The 23,490-nt window shown below is 35.8% G+C and overlaps 1 protein-coding gene across 2 annotated transcripts in view; it reads right to left on the bottom strand.

The window, feature by feature from the left end:
- Positions 1-23,490, bottom strand: part of MANEA (mannosidase endo-alpha) — a 77,925-nt gene that overhangs the window by 7,704 nt on the left and 46,731 nt on the right. For both annotated transcript variants that reach the window (XM_044000783.1, XM_044000785.1), the window contains exons 4-5: positions 11,246-11,355; positions 617-693 (exon numbers count right to left, since the gene is read on the bottom strand). In XM_044000783.1, the coding sequence (XP_043856718.1) occupies positions 617-693; positions 11,246-11,355 (187 nt within the window). The remainder of the gene's footprint in view (positions 1-616; positions 694-11,245; positions 11,356-23,490) is intronic.

The following is a 23,490-nucleotide window of genomic DNA, read 5'->3' as shown; positions in this document are numbered from 1 at the left end:
GTTCTGATGAATTTTTTAAAAAAAGCTGTAACTGTTAATAGTACAATAATCTGAGGACAAAAACAGTTAAACATATTCTTCTGAAAGGAGAAGTCCAAAAAGCTTATTAAATAAATTAAATGATAAAAATATTTGTGGCTTCCTTGTATTAATTTTGTTGTTATTTGTTGTCAAGTCATTTCAGTCATGTCCAACTCTTTGTGACCCTTTTTGGGGTTTTCTTGGCAGAGATATTAGAATAGTTTGCCATTTTCTTCTCCAGTTCATTTTACAGATGAGGAACTGAGGATAACACTGTTACCAGGGTTACACAGCTAGTATGTGTGTGAAGCCAGATTTCAACTCATAAAGATGAATCTTCTTGACTTCAGGCTTAGAACTCTAACCACTGTGCCATCGATCTGCCTATTCCTTGCATCTACAACGCAATTAAATGTTTTGGTCCTTTCACTTTGTCATTTGTGAGATGGTTAACAAATTATAATGGAAAGTCACTTAAGTAACAAATAATTTTGCTGCAGACTATGAAACAACTTCAAATATTATTAAGCAAATATCTTGCTATAAGAAAAAGTAAAAGAGCAAACAATAGCAATAATCATCGAAAGAAACTCACTTGTCTATAATGTACTTGATATTTTTGTGCATACTGTGATCATCTCGATTCTTGTATGGTTCAATGTGGAAAGTGACCTAAAAAAAAAGAATTAGAATATTAGAAGGGGAAAAAAATAGAAATTTTTTATTAAGTCCAGAATAAATTAAAATCCATGTGATATCAGGTTTAATTAAATGATTTTTTAGTCATAGCTTTCAATGAATGGTTACTGAACATGAGTATCAAATGCCACATTAACTACATGGATCAATCACAGCATTAAATTATCTCTATTTATTTATTTAAAGTTTTGAATTCCAAATTCTATCCCTCTCTCATTCCCTCCTTCCCTATGTTCCCCTATCCCTGAGATGGTAAGCAATCAGATATAGGTTATGCATGTGCAATTATATAAAACATTACCATGTAAGTCATTTTATATAAAAAGACTCAAGTAAAAAAAAAAAAGTGAAAATGCAAAATAGCATGCTTCAGTCTGTGTTTGATTAATATCAGTTCTTTCTCTGGAGGTGGACAGTATGCTTTATCATTAGTCCTTTGGGATTGTCTTGGATCATTGTATTGCTGAGAATAGTTAAGTCATGCACAATTGCTCACAGAAAAATAATGCTATCCCTGTGCACAATGTTGTACTGGTTCTACTTATTTCACTATAAATCAGTTCATATAAGTCTTTCCAGGTTTTTCTGAAATCATCATGCTAGTCATTTATTATAGCACAACAATATTCCATTGCAATCATATACCACAGCTTATTTAGTCATTCCCCATTTGATGGGCATTCCTTCAATTTCCAATTCTTAGCCACCACAGAGTTGCTATAATATATATATATTTTTTGGTACATTTTTTTTTCCTTTTCTCTTTTTCACAATTACTATTCTTAACTGTTTCCCTTCATCCTATTCCCTTCCCCATGATATTTACTCTATTTTCCATCTTCTTTCACCCTATCTCTCCTCGAAGAGGATTTGCTTCTGACTGACCTCTCCTCGAATCTGCCCTCCCTTCTTTCACCCCTCCCCTTCCTACTTTCCTCCAGAATTAGATAGATTACTCCAACTAATTGAGTGTGTATGTTATTCCCACCTTGAGCCAACTCTGATGAGATTAAGGTCTCTGAGCCAATTCTGATGAGTTCATTCACTGCCTCAATCCTCCCCCATTTTTCCCCCCACTCCATAAGCCCTTTCCTGTTTCTTTCATGTGGGATTTCTACCTGTCCTCTTCCCCCTCCCCCAGCATATTTCTCTCACCCCTCAATTTTACCCTAAATATATCATCATGGAACAGCTAGTTGACACAGTGGACAGAGCACCCACCCTGGACCCAGGAGGACCTGCACCCAAATCTAGCCCCAGTCACAAGACACTCACCCACTGCTCTTCCCTGGGCATGTCACCCATCTCCAACCACCACACACACAAAAAGATAAACAAAAAATAAATGCTTTGCAGATATCATTCCTTCATAATCAATTCCCACCTGTGCCCTCTATCTAGATTTATTTCTATCATCTGCCCTAATACTGAGAAATTTCTTATGAGTTAGATGTATCATCTTCCCATGTAGGAATGTAAACAGTTTAACCTTTTAACATCCCTCTTAGTTTCTTTTTCCTGTTTACCTTTTTATGCTTCTCTAGGGTCTTGTATTTGAAAGTCAAATGTTCTATTCAGTTCAGGTCTTTTCATGACTAATACCTGAAAGTCCTCTTTTTCATTGAAGTCCCATTTTTGCCCCTGAAAGATTATACTAAGTTTTGCCGGGTAGGTGATTCTTGGTTGTAATTGCAATTCCTTTGCCCTCTGGAATATCATATTCCATGCCCTCTGATCCTTTAATGTAGAAGCTGCTAGATCTAGTGCTATCATGACTGTGGCTCCACAGCACTTGAGTTGTCTCTTTTTGTTTGCTTGCAATATTTTCTCCTTGACCTGGGAGCTCTGGAATTTGGCTATAATATTACTGGGAGTTTTCATTTTGGGATCTTTTTCAGGAGGTGTTTGGTGAATTCTTTCAATTTCTATTCTACTTTCTGCTTCTAGAGTTTTGGGGAAATTTTCCCTGACAATTTCCTGGAAGATGATGTCTAAGTTCTTTCCTTGATCATGGTTTTAAGGTAGTCTAATAATTTTCAAATTATCTCTCCTGGATCTATTTTCCAGGTCAGCTGTTTTTCCAAGGAGATATTTCACACTGCCCTCTATTTTTTTTTAATTCATTTGGATTTGCTTTATTGTGTCTTGATTTCTCATAAAGTCATTTGCTTCTATTTGCTCAGTCTTAATTTTTAAGCAATGATTTGCTTCAGAGAGCTTTTGTACCTCATTTTCCATTTGGCCAATTTGACTTTTCAAGCTGTTGACTTTTTTTCATGATCCTCCTTCATCACTCTCATTTCTCTTTCCATTTTTTCCTCTACCTCTCTTACTTTTCCCTCTACTTCTTTTACTTTATCTTCAGTCTTTTTTGAGCACCTCTATGGCCTGAGACCAATTCATACTTTTCTTGGAAGTTTTGGATGTAGGAGCCCTGACATTGCTATTCTCTTCTGAGGGTGTACCTTGATCTTCCTTCTCACTAAAGAAACTTTCTATGGTGCTCATCGTTCTCTGTCTGCTGATCTTGCCCCTCCTTTACTTGACTTTTAATTCCTTCTTAAAGTGGGGCACTACTTCCAGGATGTACTGTCCCAAGCTTCAGGGGGTCTAAGGTGGTATTTAAGGAGGGGCAGGTTGTTCGCTCACCTGCCTTGTTCTCTGGTCCATAGATAACACCAGGCCAACTTGCTAATTAACCAGGCAGCAAAACTGTGTGCTGTGATTGTTAGCTCAGATGAGCCTGTGCCCCTCCCCTACCTGGGCCATCACCACTCAAGCCTACTTCCTGGTTCCCAGCAGTGGTGACAAGTTCTGCCTCAGTGCCAGCAGAGAACCCTGTAATCTCCCCCCAGCCAACCGCTCAGCCCTCTCACCAGACTGTGAGCTTAATTCCAGAAGACTCTGGCACTGCAGCTGATTCTGAGGCTCTGGGGTTCTTTTTCTCTGGTGAGGCCTGCCTGGGACTGGATCTGTATCAGCGTGAACTCAGGGTTGAGGTCCACTCTCGCCCCAGCATAGCAGCCCCCTTCTGTTAAACTTCTAAGACATCTTTGGCTGGAAAATAATCTCATCCTGTTCTTTTGCGGGTTCTGCTGTTGCAGGAATTGTCCTATGGCATTATTTGGAGGTTTTCTGGAGCAATCATGTCGTGAGTTCCAAGAGCTTCCTGCCTTTCCTCTGCCATCTTAGCTCCACCCCAGAAATCCACAGAATTAAATTAGCAGTATGCAAACCTGCTTTATGTTATGCTGAAACATAAAACCTGTGTCTTTATAGGGGAAATCTTCTCTACTTTGAAAAGGTTTAAACCATATAACCCTTCCACAGAAAGCTTGTTAACTACACTAAAAATAAGAAACATGATCAATGTAAACAGTATGTATGCCTACAATTTATGCTAAAATTCTATGGTTAGACTATAAAATAAGGCATACCAGTGCTGTAGAGGTCTTTTCCTAGTACCTTATTTACTGATATCACATACATCTTAAACGCCTAAATTGTATTAAGAGAAAATCTGCAAATGGAGTTTTCAGTATCCTGAAACTACTATAAATAATATAGTAGGAAAAAAAAAAACCCTGAAAATAAAGGAATTCTTCTTTACAGAGTATTCTAGGTTATTTAACTAAACAAAGCTTGCCCATTTATGTGCCAATAAAAACATTATGGCTGAGGAAAGCTTTTTATATTCCATTTCTGCATAACAATGCAAAGTAACAATGTTGAGTAAATGCTTTATGTAATATTTCTCTGCAGAGAAATCAAGTCATGAAAACAGATTTTTAAAACATAGAATGTAAAGATGTTCACTTTCACTTCAAATTTTACTGACACATGACTAGCTATAAAAATACTTAAGACAATGTATTATACTGTATTTCACTGTTTTGAATTCTAGGCCTCAGGCTCTATGAAAAAAAATGTTTCCTATAAACTTCAGATCAGTCTAATGTAAAACTCTTTTGCTTTCAACTGGCCAATTAAAGTAAACAGTATTTTACATTAGTCAGTGCTACTAGTTTTCATAGAAGCAATTTTAAAGTTAGGCAGGATTTAATGAAAATAGCATTATGCTACAGTTTATGAATGAAACATAGTTAAATTATAAAGAAGAGAATTCTTTTTTGTCCATCATGAACCACGGTCAGATAATTATAGCTAGGATTATTAACTTCCCCAGTTGCTATACATGTATTTTTAACTTTAATCTAACACAAAGATAGATTATATTTTACAAGGGCACAGCTAAAAACCTTGAATTTTTCCATTAGGATTAATTCAATATTTTCTATGTATGATGTTTATTGTAGCCAAAAAGTTAAAATTGATTTCTTTTACATTATGCTTTATTTCAGAGAATCTATGATGTGCAAAGGTTTTCAGAAGTAATCAAGCTAAAGCAGGAATCTCTTACAACATCTCTGAAGAAGACAACAATAGTCAAACTGTTGAAATGGATTGCTTTTTTAAAGTAGAGAGCCTCAACATTCTCCCTGTTTTGGAAATACCATGAGAAGAGCAAGCATGAAGGTAGCAGGGATGGTAAGTCAACAACCATTTATTAAGTGCCTACCATGTGTCAGGTACTGTGTATGTACTGAGAATACAAAGAATGATTTTTTTAAAATAGTCCCTACTCTCAAGGAGATCACAGTCTAACTAAGGAGACACATGAAAACAATTATGTACAAGCCAGACATAAAGAGGATAGACTGAGGATAAACAGAGGAATGGCATTAGCATTAAAGGGGGATGGGGAAAGGCTTCCTGAAAGTGAGGTTTTATTTGGGACTTAAAAGAAACCAAGGAAGCTATGAGGCAGAGATGAAGAAGAGAATTTCTTGTTTCCTTCGTGTGAACTACCTCTCCCCAGTCCACCTTTCCCCTTCCCCCTTTCCCCTCCCCCAGTCTATTTCTCCTACCCCTCAACCCTAAAAGATGTCATCATGGGTTAGCTAGGTGGCACAGTGGACAAAGCACTAGCCCTGGACCCAGGAGGTGCTGAGCCCAAATCTGGCCCCAGACATAAGACACCCCACCCTGTTTTCCCCACAAAGATAAACAAAAAGAAAAAATTCTTTACATATATCATCCCTTCATGTTTGGTTCAGACCTGTGTCCTCTGTGTATTCCTTGATGAAAAAGTTCTTATGAGTTCAAAATATTATCTTCCCATGTAGGAATGTAAACAGTTCAATATCCCACATGATTTTTTTTTTCTTTTAACTTTTATATGTTTCTCCAGGGCCTTGTATTTGAAAGTCGGATTTTCTATTCAGTTCAGGTTTTTTCATCACAAATGCCTGAAAGCCCTCTTTTTCATTCAAGTCCCATTTTGTCCTCTGAATGATTATACTCAGTTTTGCTGGGTACATGATTCTTGGCTGTAGTCCCAGTTATTGTGCCCTCTGGAATATCATATTCCATGCCCTCCAGTCCTTTAATGTAGATGCTGCTAGATCTTGTTTTATCCTTATTGTAGCTCCATAGTATTTGAATTCCTTTTTTCTAGCAGTTTACAACATTGTCTCCTTGACATGGGAGCTCTAGAATTTGGCTATAATATTCTTGGAGGTTTTCCTTTTGCAGTCTCTTTCAGGAGGTGATTGGTGGATTCTTTTAACTTCTATTTTACCTTCTGCTTCTAGAATATCAGGGCAATTTTCTCTCACAAACTCTTGGAAGATGATGTCTAAGTTCTTTCCTTGATCATGGTTTTAAGGTAGTCTAATAATTTTCAAATTATCTCTCCTGGATCTATTTTCCAGGTCAGCTGTTTTTCCAAGGAGATATTTCACACTGCCCTCTATTTTTTTTATTCATTTGGATTTGCTTTACTGTGTCTTGGTTTCTCATAAAGTCACTAGCTTCCATTCGTTCAATGCTAATTCTTAGACAATAATTTTCTTCAGATAGCTTTTTTTATCTCCTTTTCCATTTGGCTTTTCAAGCTGTTGCATTTTTTCTTATGATTCTCCTGCAGTTTCATTTCTCTTTCCATTCTTTCCTCCACCTTTCTAAATCTTCCTTCTATCTCTCCTACTTTCTCCTCAAAGTACCTTTTAAGTGCTTCCATGGCCTGAGACCAATTCATATTTTTCTTGGGAGCTTTGGATGTAGGGGCCCTGAGGTTGCTATCCTTTTCTGAGGGCACACCTCAATCTTCCTTGTCACTAAAGAAACTTTCTATTGTTCTCAACTTTCTTTGCTTGGTCATCTTGCCATTTTTTACTTGACTTTTAACTCCCTCTTACAGTGGGGCCTTACTTCTAAGCTACACTGTCCCAAGCTTCAGAGGGTCCCAGGTGTTTCAGTGTTTTTTTTGTTTTGTTTGGGGGTGAGGTAACTGGGGTCAAGAGACTTGCCTAGGGTCAAAAAAACCATATATGTCATACAGCTAGTAAGTGTCAAGTGTCTGAGGCCGGATTTGAACTCAGGTCCTCCTGAATCCAGGGCCAGTGCTCTATCTACTGCGCCACCTACCTGCCCCCCAGGTATTTCAGTTTGAGGGAGGACAGGTTTTTCTCTCACCTGGCCTGTTCTCTGGTCTGATAACCTTAAGCCAACTTGCTAGTTAACCAGCCAGTAGAGTGCTGAGGTGGTTCTTAGCTCTGATGAGCCAGTGCCCCACCCCCACCTGGGCCTCCTGCTGCTCAGGATTTCTTCCTGGCTCCCTGCTGGGGTGGGATAGCCGAATTCCTCCTTAGGTCCCACAGACACTCCTGCATTTCCCCCCCCCCCCCAGTCAGCCATTCAGCCCTCTAACCCAACCTTAAGCTTAGCTCCAGAAGATGCAGGTATGCTGCTGATTTGGAGGTTTGGGGATAAGTTCCTCTTTCACCTCGAAAACTCTCTCCCTCTTTATCTTTGACTCTTAAGAATCCCCAACTTTTTTTAAACATCAGTTCCTAATTTTCTTCAAAGAATACCTCCTATATATAGACTTTCTTAATTTCCCCAGCTACTAGTGCACTCCAATTACTTTATATTTACTTTACATATGGTCATTTTGTATGTACTTAAATGTGTATATGCTGTTCTCACTTTTAGAATCTAAGTTCCTTGAAGATACAGACATATCATTTATGATTTGCAACCACAACACATAGTCCAGTGTCTAGTACATAATAGGTACTTAAATTCTTGATTGAATGAATGATTGCTTTTACTACTTCTGGGAGGTTTTCTTTTATTGCCTTGGGCAAGTCATTAAACTTGTTTGGTTCAGTTTCTTCAATTGTGGAATGGAAATAATAGCACCTATCTTCTAGGGTTGTTATTAGAATCAAATGAAGGCAATGTTTGTAAAGCACTCAGCACAGTGTTTAGAAAATAGCAGGGTCTATAGGAATGTTCACTATTATTATTTCTTAAAATATGGCAGAAGATTCCTATTTTATCAATGTTTTCTTAAATTATCTCTACTGATTCTGGTTTTTTTTTAGTTCTATTATTTTGATAGTACACATCTCATATATTATTTAAATTCTCCAAGCATTTGATTTTGTTCTAAGTGTTTTGTATTAAATTTCTAGGGATGTTTGTCCTATTTATTTTTCACTGAGTAATTTTTTTTTTTGCCTTCTATTCTTGGCTTTTCCATGTCCCTCCAAAACCCCCCAAATTTCATTTTTTTTTCACTTGTTGAAACTCTTCCTTCAGTTTTTTTTTTTGGGGGGGGATCATTTGTGGTCAATCATGGAATAGGGTAGCTGTGATGGCTGAATAATAGCAGCTTTTTGGCTCTTGCTCATTTAGTGATACTAGTGTGGGGGCACCAAGACAGCAAATATGATCTTGAATGAATGAATAATACTAAGATGCTACACTTTTATGTGTTCCAAAATCCTATTTGGGATAGCTAAGCTGGAATCTGTCATTCATACAGGTCATCCTCTCAACAAATGAGAAGCAACTCCATGCCAAACACCATCTTCCATTTCAGTCTGTGAATAATGTGCAAGGTCATGCCTTGCCCTCTGCCATAGACTGGGATGCTGACCTTTCTGATCACTGAGTTTGACAGAAATTCCTTCTCTTTGGTTGTTTCTTCCTTCTTTAACCTTCCCTCCGTCTCCAGCAGAAAGCCCTCTCCTTCGAAGTCAAATGCACATCACAGCTTGAAGTTTTTCCTTCAAGGCCACTCATATGGCATGAGCCTCCTCCATGAAGCCCTTCTTGATACCCTTTTATCACAAATGTGTCCTTTCCTTCTTCAAATTTTTCATAACACTGCCTAAGTCTCTCTTACGTTTCTCATTTTCCTATGTACCAGTTATTTGAGTATTTATCCTCCCCTTCTAACTCAACTGTAAATTCCACAAGAGCAAGACTTTCATCACATCTATGATTATATATCAGATATTTCTTATGTAAAATCCTCATTATTTTTTGAATATTAATTTGTGCACAAAGGATTAAAGTTAAATCCATTTACATTTTGAAGATAAACTATACTTAGGCTATCAAAGGAATTTAAAGTGAGAAACAGGGTAAGTGGCTCATCAGTGAAGTGCATATGGGGCCTCCAGGTAGGAATGGGCTAAATAAATGGAAGAAGGCCCCAGAAAGCTGCCAAACATATCAGGGGAGAAGTGTCTAAGGATATTACCATCCCTTCCTCCTTCCCCTTTTTCATCTCCAGAACTTCAATTGTAAATTAGACTTCACTTTTCCCTTCTTTCCAAGGCTAAGTGCCTGGGAAGGACAGTGCTAGGCAACAAAGAGAGTTCCACTAGCCTTTCCAGGTAGCTATATAGGCATAAATGCTATAGACAAGGCAGATATCCTTAAGTAAGGACAGATTTAACAACAGCTTTCAAAGCAAGGTTGTAGGATTTATGTAAATATAATATATTAAGGTAATATAAATATAACACTAGTCCATTTATGCCAATTACTCCAAAGTTTAAATATATATTTAATAAACTTCCTCCGAATTACACATATGACAACAGGAGCAGTATGATTAAAATATATAGTGATTTTAAGTCATAAATGACCATTTACAAAAAAAAAAAAGAAAAAAGATTTTAAAATCTAGATGTCATTTTTCCATACCACTTGTCAGATCAGAGCTAACATTTTATATATATCTTATATATTAGTTTTTTAAACTGGATTTTGGAATAAACTTTAAATATATCTGGTCCCAAACATCCATTTATATTCTTGCTGTTAGAGGAATAGTTTGCAGCATATAGGACCAAGTATCCATGACATACACGGACATGGCTAAGGACAATTTATAGGCAGAAATAATAATTTTAATGGATCCTGACTTTTTTTAACCTGGCTGCAGGATAAGCATATCCTAATAGCTGGAAGAGAATTCTCTGTCCTAGGGACAAGGTTTCTTAAGCTTTTTTGTGTCATTTTCCTTTGTGTCATGTCCTTTGGGGAAGCCCATGGACTTCTCGGAATGTTTAAAATGTGTAAAATAAAATCCACAGGATTACAAAGAAAAATTACTAATGAAATATAGCAATTATTTATATACATGCAAAACTAATATATGCATTCATGTATATACATACATTATACACATATGTATGTGCATGTATGTGTATGCACACATATATAGATATGGATATAGTTAGAGATATATTATATACACATACTATAAATTAAGAATTTCTTTCCTAGAGCTTTCTGGGCTTTCAAACATGAGGGAATGTGTAGAATTCATCAAGTTATATATCTATACACACACACACACACACACACACTCACATATATCATTTGAGTAAAAATTATGCTAACTGGAAATATAATTTCTCCCTATTTTTATAGGAGTTAATTTTCTTTTGATATTGAAGTGTCACAAATATTAAGGAACTCACAGAAACAATTTTTATAGTTCAAAGATAAAAATAAGGACAAAACACTTAAAATCAATCAGTTTCTGTTTCTGATCCCCCTAAGTTCAGTAGTTTCAGTCCTACCTGATCTTTGTGACCACATATAGGCTTTTCTTGGCAAAGATAGCAGAATAATTTGCTATCTCCTTCTCTAGATCATATTACAGATGAGGAACTGAGACAAACAGGGTGAAGTGACTTGCCCAAGGTCACACAGCTACTAATAGTCTGAGGCCAGATTTGAACTCAGGAAGATGAGCCTTCCTGACTCCAGGCCTGGTACTCTGTTCACTGTGCCACCTAGTTGTCCTTCAAAACCCATAAACAGCCAAATTTTCATTATTCATTCATTTTCATCCACTTTGCTGCTAAAATGTTTGTGGTTGTCCATTATGACATAAATAAATATAAAGGTTATTTGAAAAAAGACTAATAATCTAAAATACATGTAAAAAACTCCCCAAAAGATGTGAAATTCAGCTCTAAATTATATTCCCCTATGAATAGAATACATTTGCAGCAAAAAGATATAAAGTCCCATTTTGCTATATAAATCAAGGTTCTAACCGAAATGGCTACATAATTAATCTACTTCATAGCCTATACTTATTATCTTCCTTATTCAAAATAATTACTTTTCGATATATTGGTGAAAATACCTTTAAATTATATTTATGAGCATTATCCAAAATAGCAGGCACCAACTCATCAGTAGATTCCCCATTATTATCAGCTAAACCACGTGGGTTCCAAGATAGGGCTATTACACCTAAGAGACAAAGGAAAAAACAAAACAAAAAAACAAAACAGAGAAAGAGATGATTTGTGGGTACTACATAAATTGAAAGTAGTAATTTCTTTTAATAGCTTAATAATCAACATTCAAGAGGAAGTGCTATTTTGAAAGCAGTACTAGAAGATCAGTCCACATAGAATAAGACTGGATAAAAAGAAAACATCTACTAATAGAAGGTGGTGGTATGGATCTACATATTAAAGATCTTTTTATTAAAGTTTAATTAATTACAAATGCAGGTTGAATTACCTGATATTATTTAAAGCTGTTTGCAATAATTTACTTATAAAAGGAAATATATTTTCTTTTTTTGAGAGTGACCAGCTTGCTTTAATTATTATTTTTTCATAAAAGAATTTTATTATTGTCCAGTTACATGTAGAGATAGTTTTCAACATTTGTTTTATAAGACTTCTAGTTTCAAATTTTTCTCCTCCTCTCCCCTCCCTCCCCCCTCCCCAAGACAGCAATATATTTTCAAATGATGTTTCATTATCTTAGCAATAGCATTTAATGAATATAATTTACATACAAAACACTTTAAAAAAGATATGGAAAGACCCCAAAGAGATAGATGGAAGCAATTCCTGTCTTGAAGGATCCCATCATCCAAAAAGAAAAAAGGTTAACTATAAGATACAGAAATGTTTTAGGTTTTTTCAAGGATTAGCTCTACTTTTCCATGAAGTAAAACTTGCCAAATATTTTCCCCCAAAAGATCTTTACAGACTAACACTAAATAGATCTTTACTTTGAATGCTTTCAGCATTCATGTAGCATAAAAATAATGATAACAATAGCTAACATTTCTATAGCTCTTACCATGTTCCAGGTGCTGTGCTAAGCACTTTACCATTATTATCTCATTTGTTATCATCATCACTCCCATTTTGCAGGTAAGGAAACTGAGGTAATTAGAGGTTAAGTGATTTGCCAAAGGTTGCACAGCTAATAAGTGTTTGAGGTGGTATTGGAACCCAGCTATTTTTGACTCCCAGCTCAGTTCTCTCCCCAGTGTACCACCTACCTGTCCCCCAAGTGAATACTTACAAAAATGTGCCTATCTATTTTTACAAAGACGCTGCCAGTGGGTCAACAGACACTCAATAAGGCCTCACTTCCTAACGAGCACTGTGCTCTGCAACAGGGAAACAAAGGGGAAACACTCCCCGCCCTCATGGAGCATTCTAAAGGGAGAAACAGAATGTAAATAAAGATGTACATACAACATTATAAAGAGTAACTGGAAGGTAAAGTCAGAGAGAAGGCCCTGGGGTGAGGCTGAAGAAACAGTTAAGGGTGGAAACCAGGAGAGGGCTTCAAAAAAAGTTGGTATTTGAGTTGAGTCCCAAAGGAAATCACGGAAGAAGAGCACATTTTGGACATGGAAGAGAGACTGGACAAAAGCAGTAAGTTGTGAAGTTGTATGTAAGGAACAGCAAGTACCCGCTGAATCCTGGAATAAATGGAGGGGTATAAAGCATCAGAAGACTGAAAAGGCAGGAAGCAGCCAAGTTTTAAATGTCTTTAAATGCCAAAAAGTGGATTTTATATTTTAACCTGGAGGTAATAAGGAATCACGGCGTTTTATTGAATGGGATAGGAGTCAGGGTAAGGGTGACAGTCGGACCTGCCTTTCAGGAAAACCACTTGTCTGCTAGGTGAGGGATGGGCTATACTGGAGAGAAACTTAAGGTAGGGTGACCAAGTAGAAGATTATTACACTAGTATAAATAAGAGGTAGTAAAGACGTATACCAGGGCTTTGTGAATGATGAGAGAAGGGAACATAGAGGAGAGGTTGGAAGGAAGAAATAACAAGACTTATCAAGAGATTAGATAGGTGGGTTCACTGTGCAGAGTCAAGGATGATACTTAGGTTTATAATTGGCTTCGATGGCTAAGATGATGATGATGCCTTGCCAGTAATAGTAAAATGCGGACTGGATATGTAGATCTGGAACATCTTCTGCATAGGGATGATAACTAAAGTCTTCAGAGCTGATGAAAGTATTAAGTGAGATAGTATAGAGTGAAAATAAAAGATGATGCAGGAAAAAGACCTTTGGGGAGTACTAATTATTTGTGGGTGTGACCTGGATAAAGAACCAACAAAGGATACTGATAATGAACTGTAAGACAAGTAGGAGGAAGACCCTGAGAGACCCCAAGAGAACAGTGTCATGAAAACCTAGAGAGGAGAAAGAATCCAGGAGAAGATGGTAACTGGCATGGTCAAGGCTGTAGAAAAGTTTAAACAAGAGCGAGAGAAAGAGAGAATTAAGAAAAGAACATAAGAAGTTCAGGTTAATCTGAGATAACCTAATATGAATGTGATCTAAAAGGTATCATAGCAGATGTCCTCTTATGACTCCTTTAAAATTCTGATTAGAGAGGGAATTCTCTAAAGAGTTTATGTAAAAACAGAAGAAACAAAAGATTTCTCAGTTTCCCAAATCAGTGACCTCTGCCTGAAGATAGCCACCAGGATACTCTTTGTCCTTTCATTTTCATTATTAATATTTATTATACAATTTCACAATTGTATAATATTTATTATATAATATCCAAGTACACCGGGTGACATTGTACAAGATCCAATTACTGAGTTGGTTAAAAAGAAATTACTGTCATTCATATAACAACGACTACTCTGGCCTGAGGATTCTACTCAGATCAAAAACAGGAGGCTGGAAGTTCATTATACAGTTAGCTCCTCCACAGGGATGTTACTGGGGCCTCCCCTTGCTGACAGTAGCACAAACTCAACCTCATCTGATTTTTCTGTTGCTTCAATAACATTCTTTTTGCTACTATCTTGTAGCTTCTGTTGCCATGCTGTTCCGGAGCCCCCAAATTTAGACCTTCCACAGTTTACAGTTATTAAATATTTTAGTATTTTAAAACCAATTAAATTTTTTTTAATTTGGCACCAATTTAAAGAAAGCATGTTTATTTTTCTTTATTAGTTTTAAGGCAGGATTTTTTGGGGAAAAGTAAACAAAGGTCTAGGTGTTATTAATTTACTCTGGAATCTAAGGGGTATCTATAAATATGCCTAATGGAAAAGTTTCTTTGATATTCAAAAGCTATTCAGAAATACAAGATTACCTTCATTTAGTTAAAACACTTTGACTACATCCCTTGGAAATTTCTTGGGATAATACACAATGAGAAATAAGGGGAAAATCCTTCAATTGATCTTATCAAGTTTTTTCCTACTCTGAATGAACTATTCTTGCCAAATGTCAAGGCAGTCAAGGAAAATGGAAATCTACTCTGGCAGCATGCTGTCAAGGTTTACTGGTATTGCTAAAATATAGCACACAATTTATCTGTGACAACATGTTAAGAGGCTTGGGATTAAGAGCTAGGAGCTGGAATCTTCCATTTGAAGTAACTTAAAAGTTCCTAAACACTGCTTTCTGAAGTACATACAGCCCAGTGATGGAAGAACAAGGTAGATTCTTCAAGTGAGGGAGAGAAAGCTTTCTAGATTTGTTAATGAGAACCCAGAAACGCATTATGTTTAGAGAAAATAATAGATGATTGTGCTGTAAGAAGTGATAAAAGGGACAGTTTCAGAGAAACTCGGGAAGACTTGTGTGAACTGAAACCAGGAGAAAAATGTATACAGTAACAACATGTTTGAAGAAATGGAACTTTGAAAGACAAAAATGTCAAAGGATATGAACAGATAGATTTCAAAGGAAAAAAAAGTCCAAGCTATCTACAAACCTATGAAAGATTCCCTAAATCACTAATAATTAGAGAAATGAAATTTAAGGCAACTCTGAGAATCCATCTCACATTTTAGACTGACAAAGATAACAGGAGCCGATTGACAAACTTTGGACCAGATGTGTTAAACAAGGCATACTAGTGTACTGTTGGTGGAGCTGTAAATTGGTTCAGTTAATCTAGAAAGCAATTTGAAACTGTGCCCCAAAAGTTACTAAACAATGTGTCCTCTTTGACCCCCCAATAGCATCTACCACTACTGATCCATATTCTAAATAAATCAAAGAAAGAGGAAAAGGACCTATGTGTACAAATATATAATAGCTTCTGTTGTAGTGAAAATTTTAGTAACAAAGGGAGTACACCCATCGACTGGGGAATGGCTAAACAAATTGTTATAATTCTAATGGGATATTATTGGATATGAGATAAGGAATGGGATAAGGAATTATGATATGAACAGTTTCAGAGGAAACTGGAAAGACCAATGAACTGAAACACCAAAATAAGCTGAACTAATTTCATAAAATGATAACATTATAAAGAAAATCAATAGTGAAAGACTTTAGAATTCTGGTTAATGCAAATAAACGAGTATAAAGGAATGATGTTGAAACACAGAATTCTCTTCTAAACCAAGAGGTGATGAACATAAAAAGGAGAAACATATGGTTCTGGACATTGGTGATACAGGAATTTGTTTTGCCGGTCTAGGATTGTACCCACTGAGGGTTTTTTGTTTTGTTTTGTTTTGTTTTTTTGTTTTTCCTATTGAGGTTTTAATTTGTCATTCACTCCTTCAATTTAAGGAGGGGCAAATTAATAAAAGAAAAAATGGCGAGGACTTGCACTAGAGAGGGAGATTGGTAGATAGTGATAAAATGGTTTCCTAAAAGAGAAGAAATTAAAGAAATTGGCATCAATGAAACATTTAAATATACAAAGAAGAAAATAGAAGGAAGTTTAGAATTAGACAAAGATGCTGTACAGTATTGTGGTAGTTTCATATAAAAATAATCCTCTTTTCAGTCCTTATTTGTGTATTACCCAATTAATATTTATAAATGTCTATTAATTTCAGAATAAAAATTACATAAATCCAAAAGTTATTTTAATAAGACAAGGACTCTGATCAAATGAAATTATGAACAGGAACTACATAGAATCAATGAAGAAGCATAAGGAGGAGATGGAGTCCAGATAAAGAATAAAATATATATTTCTTTTCTTAAATATATATTTCTATACATGGCCAGTGTGGGCTTTGTTCTGCTTGACAATGCATGGGTTTTTGGGTTTTGTTTTTTTTCCTGCAATGGAGGGAATGTAAGGGATAGGGTAGGAAAAAAAAAAGAGAAAGAACACAATAGGTCAGAAGAAATGATAGAATAATAGGCCTATTTTGAAAATTTAATACTTAAGTTTTAAAAAATAGATTCCATTCTTGAAAGACCAATAAAACCTTTATTTAATAACTAAAAAAATATGTGTGTGTATAAACACACACACACATATATATACACATATGTGTATATATATATGTGTATATATATATAATACACACACACATATATATGTAGAGTATATGCATATGATTGTAACAAGCTTTTCCTTAATACAAAGACATATTTTAACACTAATATTCTTCCAATGAAGCTTTCCATAGCATCATCATGAAATACTGCAACCTAAGAATTTGAGTTGCAAGTCATGAAGAGTAAATGGAGAGGCAGCTAGGTGGCACAGTCAATAAAGCACCAGGCCTACATTCAGGAGGACCGGAGTTCAAATCCAGTCTCAGACACTTGACACCCTGGGCAAGTCACTTAGCCCTAACTGCCCCACCAAAAAAAAAAAAAAAGTGAATGGAGAGACACTTGAGTAAAAATGAATAGGTTGCAACATTATTAATGAGTAGTTATACAGAAAAAGAATGCTCTCAGATAGATGACCACTGTCAATTTTATTTATATATATATATATATGTACATATGCACAAATTATATACCATATTCTTTCTTTCTATCTATCTATGACCAAACATGTAAATTCACAAAGGAGAAAACCGAATTGTGAAAAGACATAGAGACCCTCTAATTATAGGAGAATGTAATGCTCCTCTTTCAAAGCAGAACAAATAAGACAGATAAAAAAGAAAATATGGAACTGAACCACGTGTTGGAGATGTTAGAGCTGAAAGATTTAAGACTTTTTCTGAATGGGAATATTAAAGACTATATACAGATTTCTTTTTAAAAGTGATATAAATGAAAGAAGTGGAAAGCAAATGAGAGCTATGGAGAAGAGATTTGGAGAGAATGAACAGTTTAACTCAAAATATGCAAAACCTCATCCAAGCAACAGACTTCCTAAAAATAAAAATGGACCAAATAGAAGTTAATGACTCCATGAAACAATAAGAAATACCAAAACAAAAACAAAGTCAATAGATTAGAAGCATATCATATAAGAAACAACTGACCTGGAAACCTGATCAAGGAGAGATCATTTAAGAATCAATGGTAGGGGTAGCTAGGTGGCACAGTGAATAAAGCACCAGCCCTGGATTCAGGAGGAACTGAGTTCAAATTTGGCCTCAGACACTTGACACTTACTAGCTGTGTGATCCTGGGCAACTCACTTAACTCTCATTGCCCTCATTATATTTCTAAATGCTTATATAAATAAATTCGGAAAAGAACAGATCAATAAATTCACCATGCATTAAAAAAAAACAAGAAAAATAACAAATTAAAAATCCCCAATTAAACACCAAATTCGAAATTCTGAAAATCAAAGGAAAGATAAGGAAAATTAAAAGGAAAACCCACTAAACTAATAAACTAGAAACTGATTTTATGTGGCAAAAATAAAATTGATAAACTTTTGATTATTAAGAAAACCAAATTACTAAATATAAAAAAATGAAAAAGGTGAATTCACCACTAATTAAGATGAAATTAAAGCAAATATTAGGCATTATTTTACCCAATTATATGCCACTAAAACTGCCAATCTAAGTGAAATGGATGAGTATTTATAAAAATATAAACTGCCCAGATTAACAGGAAACAGATAGCTTTATCCTAGAAAATAATTCTATCCTAGAAAAAGAAATTGAACAAGCCATCAATGAACTCCCTAAGAAAAAATCCCCAGGACAAGATGGATTTACAAGTGAATTCTGCCAAACTTTTAAAGAATGATTGATTTCAATACTATATAAACTATTTAAGAAAATAGGTGAAGGAGTCCTACCTAATTCCTTTTATGATATAAATAGAGTACAAAATATTTTAGAGAGCTAGAAAAAATAATGCCAAAATTCATCTGGAAGAACAAAAAAGGTCAAGAATATCAAGGGAATCAATGAATAAAAAACGTGTAGAAAAAAAAAAGTAGTAATCTTCAAAACAATCTGGTACTGGCTAAGAAACAGAGAGATGGATCAGTGGAATAGATTAGATACACAATACACAGTAATAAATGACCAGAGTAATCAAGTGTTTGATAAATAAAAAAATCTAAACTTTGGGAAAAAAATACTCACTATTTGATAAAAATTGCTGGGGAAATTGGGAAGCAATTTGGTATAGATGATTATTTCATACCATACACCAAGATAAGGTCATAATAGATACATAATTTAGACATAAATGGTCATATAATGAGCAAATTAAAGGAATATGGGGAAATTTACCAGTCAAATCTATGGATAAGTGAAGGATTGTGACTAAAAAATAAGAAATAAGGGGCAGCTGGGTGGCGCAGTGGATAGAGCACCAGCCCTGGAGTCAGGAGTACCTGAGTTCAAATCCAGCCTCAGACACTTAACACTTACTAGCTGTGTGACCCTGGGCAAGTCACTTAACCCCAATTGCCTCACTAAAAAACAAACAAAAAAATAAGAAATAGATAGGATCACCGGATATAAAATGAATAATTTTGATTAGTTTGAATTTTAAAAAATTGCAGAAACAAAACTAATGCAGACAAGATTAGGGGAGGAAAAGCAGGAAACTAGGAAAAATGTTTATAAGTTTCTCTGATAAAGTCCCCAATTCCCAAAATATAGAAAACTAAATAATATTTATAAGACCTTGAGTACCTTCCCAATTTATAAATGTCAAAGGATATGAACAGGCAATTTTCAGAAGAAAAAAATCAAAGCTAGAATATAATCACTACTGACTAGAGAAATGAATATTAAAACAACTCTGAGGTACCACCTCACATGTATCGAATTGGCTAAATAATAGAAAAGGGAAATGGCAAATGGAAGGGATGTGGAAAAATTGGGCACTATTGGTGGAGTTGCAAATTGATTCAGCCTAAAGTACTATAAAACTGTGCACATCTTTTGATCCAGCAATACCACTACTAGGCCTGTATGTGAAAGAAATCAAAGAAAAAGGAACAATTTTTGTGATATCAGAGAATTAGAAACTGAGGGAATGCGCCTATCAACTGGAGACTGCCTTAACAAGCTGTGATATATGATTATGATTGAATATCATTGTGTTATAAGAAATGATGAGGAGCAGCTAGATGGCGCAGTTCATTGCCCCGTTCCCCCACCCCCTCCCCAACAAAAAATGATGAGCAACGTGGTTTCAGAAAAACCTGGGAAGACTTATATGAACTGATACAAAGTGAAGAGAGCAGAATGATGAGAACATCATATACGGAACAGCAATATTATAAGATGATCAACTGCAAATGACTTCATTATTTTTTTTAGAATTTTATTTTCCAAATTACATGCAAAAACAAATTTTGACTCAATTTTTAAAAACTTTGACTTCATTATTTTGATGAAGGCAAAGATCCAAGATAATTCTGAAGGACTTATGATAAAATGCTATCCACCCCCAGAGAAAGAACTGATGGAGTATGAATGCAAATTAAAGCATAATTTTTTCACCTTTTCTTGATTTTTTTCTACAACATGGATAATATGTAAATGTTTTGCATGATTTTGGACATATAATTAATAGGACATTTCTTGCCATCACAATGGGAGTAGGGAAGCTAGAGAGGGAAAGAATTTTAAATTAAAAAAAAAAAGAATGCTAAAAATACCTTTTCTTTTTTTGGGGGGGGGGGGGCGGGGCAATGAGGGTTAAGTGACTTGCCCAGGGCCACACAGCTAGTAAGTGTCAAATGTCTGAGGCCAGATTTTAACTCAGGTCCTCCTGAATCCAGGGCCGGTGCTTTATCTACTGTGCCACCTAGCTGCCCCCTAAAAATACATATTTTTTTTAAAAGGAATTGGGGAAAAATAATAAGAAAGCCAATCTGAGAGAAGGTATGGACACCATAAGCAGGCAAAGATCACCTAAAATCTGCGATTTTAGAGAAAATGCCCACATCAAAGAGAACTTGCCCATTACTTTATTATGAACATTTAGAAGAAGTAGTGACCACTAAGACTATCAAGAACAGATGTGACCATGGGAAAGTAAAAATCCTTGGGCCTCAGTCTTCTTGTCTATAAAATAAGGATGCTAAACTAAATGACCTTTAAATTCTCTTTCAACTCTAGATATATGATCCCCAAAAAGCTGCATGTTAAAACTTCATATTCCTGGTTTATCCATCAATCCCTTGCTCTTGGTTTTACACTACAAACTGATGACTTAAGACTAAGATCTTATTTCCAGATAGTTCCATAAGGGTATGCATGAATTATGTTGTTATTTTTATCGCACACAAAGATATATATTCTGCCTCTCTCCTGCACTCCTGCCCTGTATTATTAACTACTTGTTGAACCTATCCTGGATTCCCTATTAGCATCTCATCTTTAACTCAACATCCCAAAATCAGAACTGATCTCCCCAAAACTTTTCCATCCTTTAAAGTACCCCCTCTGCTGTCAGCACCATCAGATTCCCACTCACCCTAGTTTCTTAGTAATGACTCTTCCTTCTTACTCACCACCCAAATCCGACCACTAACCTAATTTTTATGCATTCAGCCTCCTCAATATCTTTCATATCTGTCCCTTTCTCTTTCCTCACACAGTCACCATCCTGCTTCAGGACTTTAATCACCTTTTTTGGACTACTGTAACAGTCTTTTTTAACTGTTCTCTCTGCTTCTCGTCACCTTCATCTACACTAGTGCCTTCCCTCTATTGATTATTTCCAGTTTATCCTCTATATATCTTGTTTATACATAGTTGTCTACATGTCTCTTTTGTTAGACTGTAAGCTCCTCCAGAGCAGGATCTGGGTTTTTTGGGGGGTCTTTTTGACATTTTTTTTTTGTATCCTGAGAGATTAGCATAGTGCCTGGCATAGAGAGGTAGTTAATAAATGCTCATGACTTGTTGACTCCATCTCTCTTCTACACAGGAACTAAATATCATAAAACACAGGTGTGATCATGCCACTCCCCTGACCAGAAATCTTTGACCAGCTAGGTGGTACAGGGGATGAAATGCTGGGACTGGAATCAGGAAGCCTTAAGCCCAAATCTGGCCCTAGTATGTACTAGCTATGTACTCCTGAGCAAGTCACTTAACCTTTATTTACTTCAGTTTCCTCAACTTTAAATAAGGATAATAACAGCAACAACCTTGCAAGATTGTTGTGAGTTTCAACGGAAATTTGTAAAGCACTTAGCACAGTGACTAACACATAGTACATGCTATACAAATGCTTATTCTTTCCCTGGACATCAGAATAGGATACTAAGTCATAGGAGGCTCACAGGCTCATAGAGCTAGAAGGAATATTAGAAGCTATCTAACCCAATTCTTTTTAATTTAATTTTTAATTTAATTTTCTCCCCAATTACATGTAAAAACAATGTTAACATCCATTTTAAAAACTTTGTGTTCCAAATTCTCTTCCTTCCTCCCTGCCCATCCTTCCCCCTCTTAAGAATATAAGCCATTCAATATAAGTTATACGTGTGTAGTCATGCAAAACATTTCCACATGAGTCAGGTTGTGAAATAAAACAGAAAAAATAATTAAGAAAAATAAACTTTAAAAATATGCTTCAATCTCTACTCAGACACCATCAGTTCTTTCTTTGAAGATGGACTGCATTTTTCATAAGTCCTTCAGAGTTATCTTGGATCACGGCATTGCTGAGAATAGCCAAGTCATTAACAGCTGATCATCTTGCAATATTGCTGTTACTTTGTATACAGTACATTTCACTTTGCATCAGCTCATGTAAGCCTTTCCAGGTTTTTCTGAGGGTATCCTGCTCATCATTTCTTTTCTTTTCTTTTTTGGTGAGGCAATTGGGGTTAAGTGACTTGCCCAGGGTCACACAGCTAGTAAGTGTTAAGTGTCTGAGATTGGATTTGAACTCAGGTCCTCCTGAATCCAGAGCCAGTGCTCTATCCACTGTGCCACCTAGCTGCCCCTCTGCTCATCATTTCTTACAGCACAATAGTGTTCCATCATAATCTCATCTCACAATTTGTTCACCCATTCTCCAACTGATTGGTGTCTCCTCCTCAATTTTGAATTCTTTGCACCAGAAAGGGCTGCAGAAATATTTTTTGTACATATAGGTCCTTTAACTTTTTGTTTTATAATCTCTTTCTGGATACTGACACAGTAGTGGTATTGCTTGGTTAAAGAGTATGCATGGTTTTATAGCCCTTTGACCATATTTCCAAATTGCTCCACAGAATGTCTGAATTGTAATTCCACCAATGGTGCATTAATGTCTCATTTTCCCCACATCCCCTACAACATTAGTCATTTTCCTCTTCTGTGCTATCATCCAATCCAATATGTATGAGGCAGTCAATTCTTTCATTTTACAGATAAGGAAGGAGAGGCTGAAGAAAGTTAAATGACTTACCCAAGGTCACACAGGAAGTACTAAAGGTAGGATTTGAACCCAAGTTTCTCTGACTTTAACACCAGTGTGCTTTTCATATTCAGAGTAGCATTTAACCCACTCTAAGGAACAGAGGGGATGTCAATGGCATCAGTGGAGAGCACTCTTCATCTCAAGGACACATGAAATATCAAAGTTGTTGATGCCTTTTTGGTTGTTTTTTGTTGGTTAAAATACTCTTCATAGCCTTTTCCTTCCCACCCCCCCCCCCAAGTTCTTTGTAGTTGGCTATGCTTTGAAATTTTATCTCTGAGGACATTTATAACTGCATTTTCCCACACAGATTTTTTCCTCCTGCCTTCTTTATTTCATATTAAGTGCCAATGACACATCTTCACTCAGTACATAGGTAATTAAAACATAGCAAAGTTCAAATGTGGTTCCATTATTATTAGTGCTCTGAGGATATATGCTCCTTTAGGGCAATATGATTCATTTCTATCTTTGTATTATTACCAGTGTTTTAGATAGTGCCTGACACATAATAAGTACTTAAT

Source organism: Dromiciops gliroides, chromosome 4 (assembly GCF_019393635.1).
Source record: "Dromiciops gliroides isolate mDroGli1 chromosome 4, mDroGli1.pri, whole genome shotgun sequence".
In the NCBI taxonomy this organism is placed as follows: Eukaryota; Metazoa; Chordata; class Mammalia; order Microbiotheria; family Microbiotheriidae; genus Dromiciops; species Dromiciops gliroides.
The sequence above is the reverse complement of the archived record's forward strand: the minus strand, read 5'-3'. Positions and strand labels throughout refer to the sequence as shown.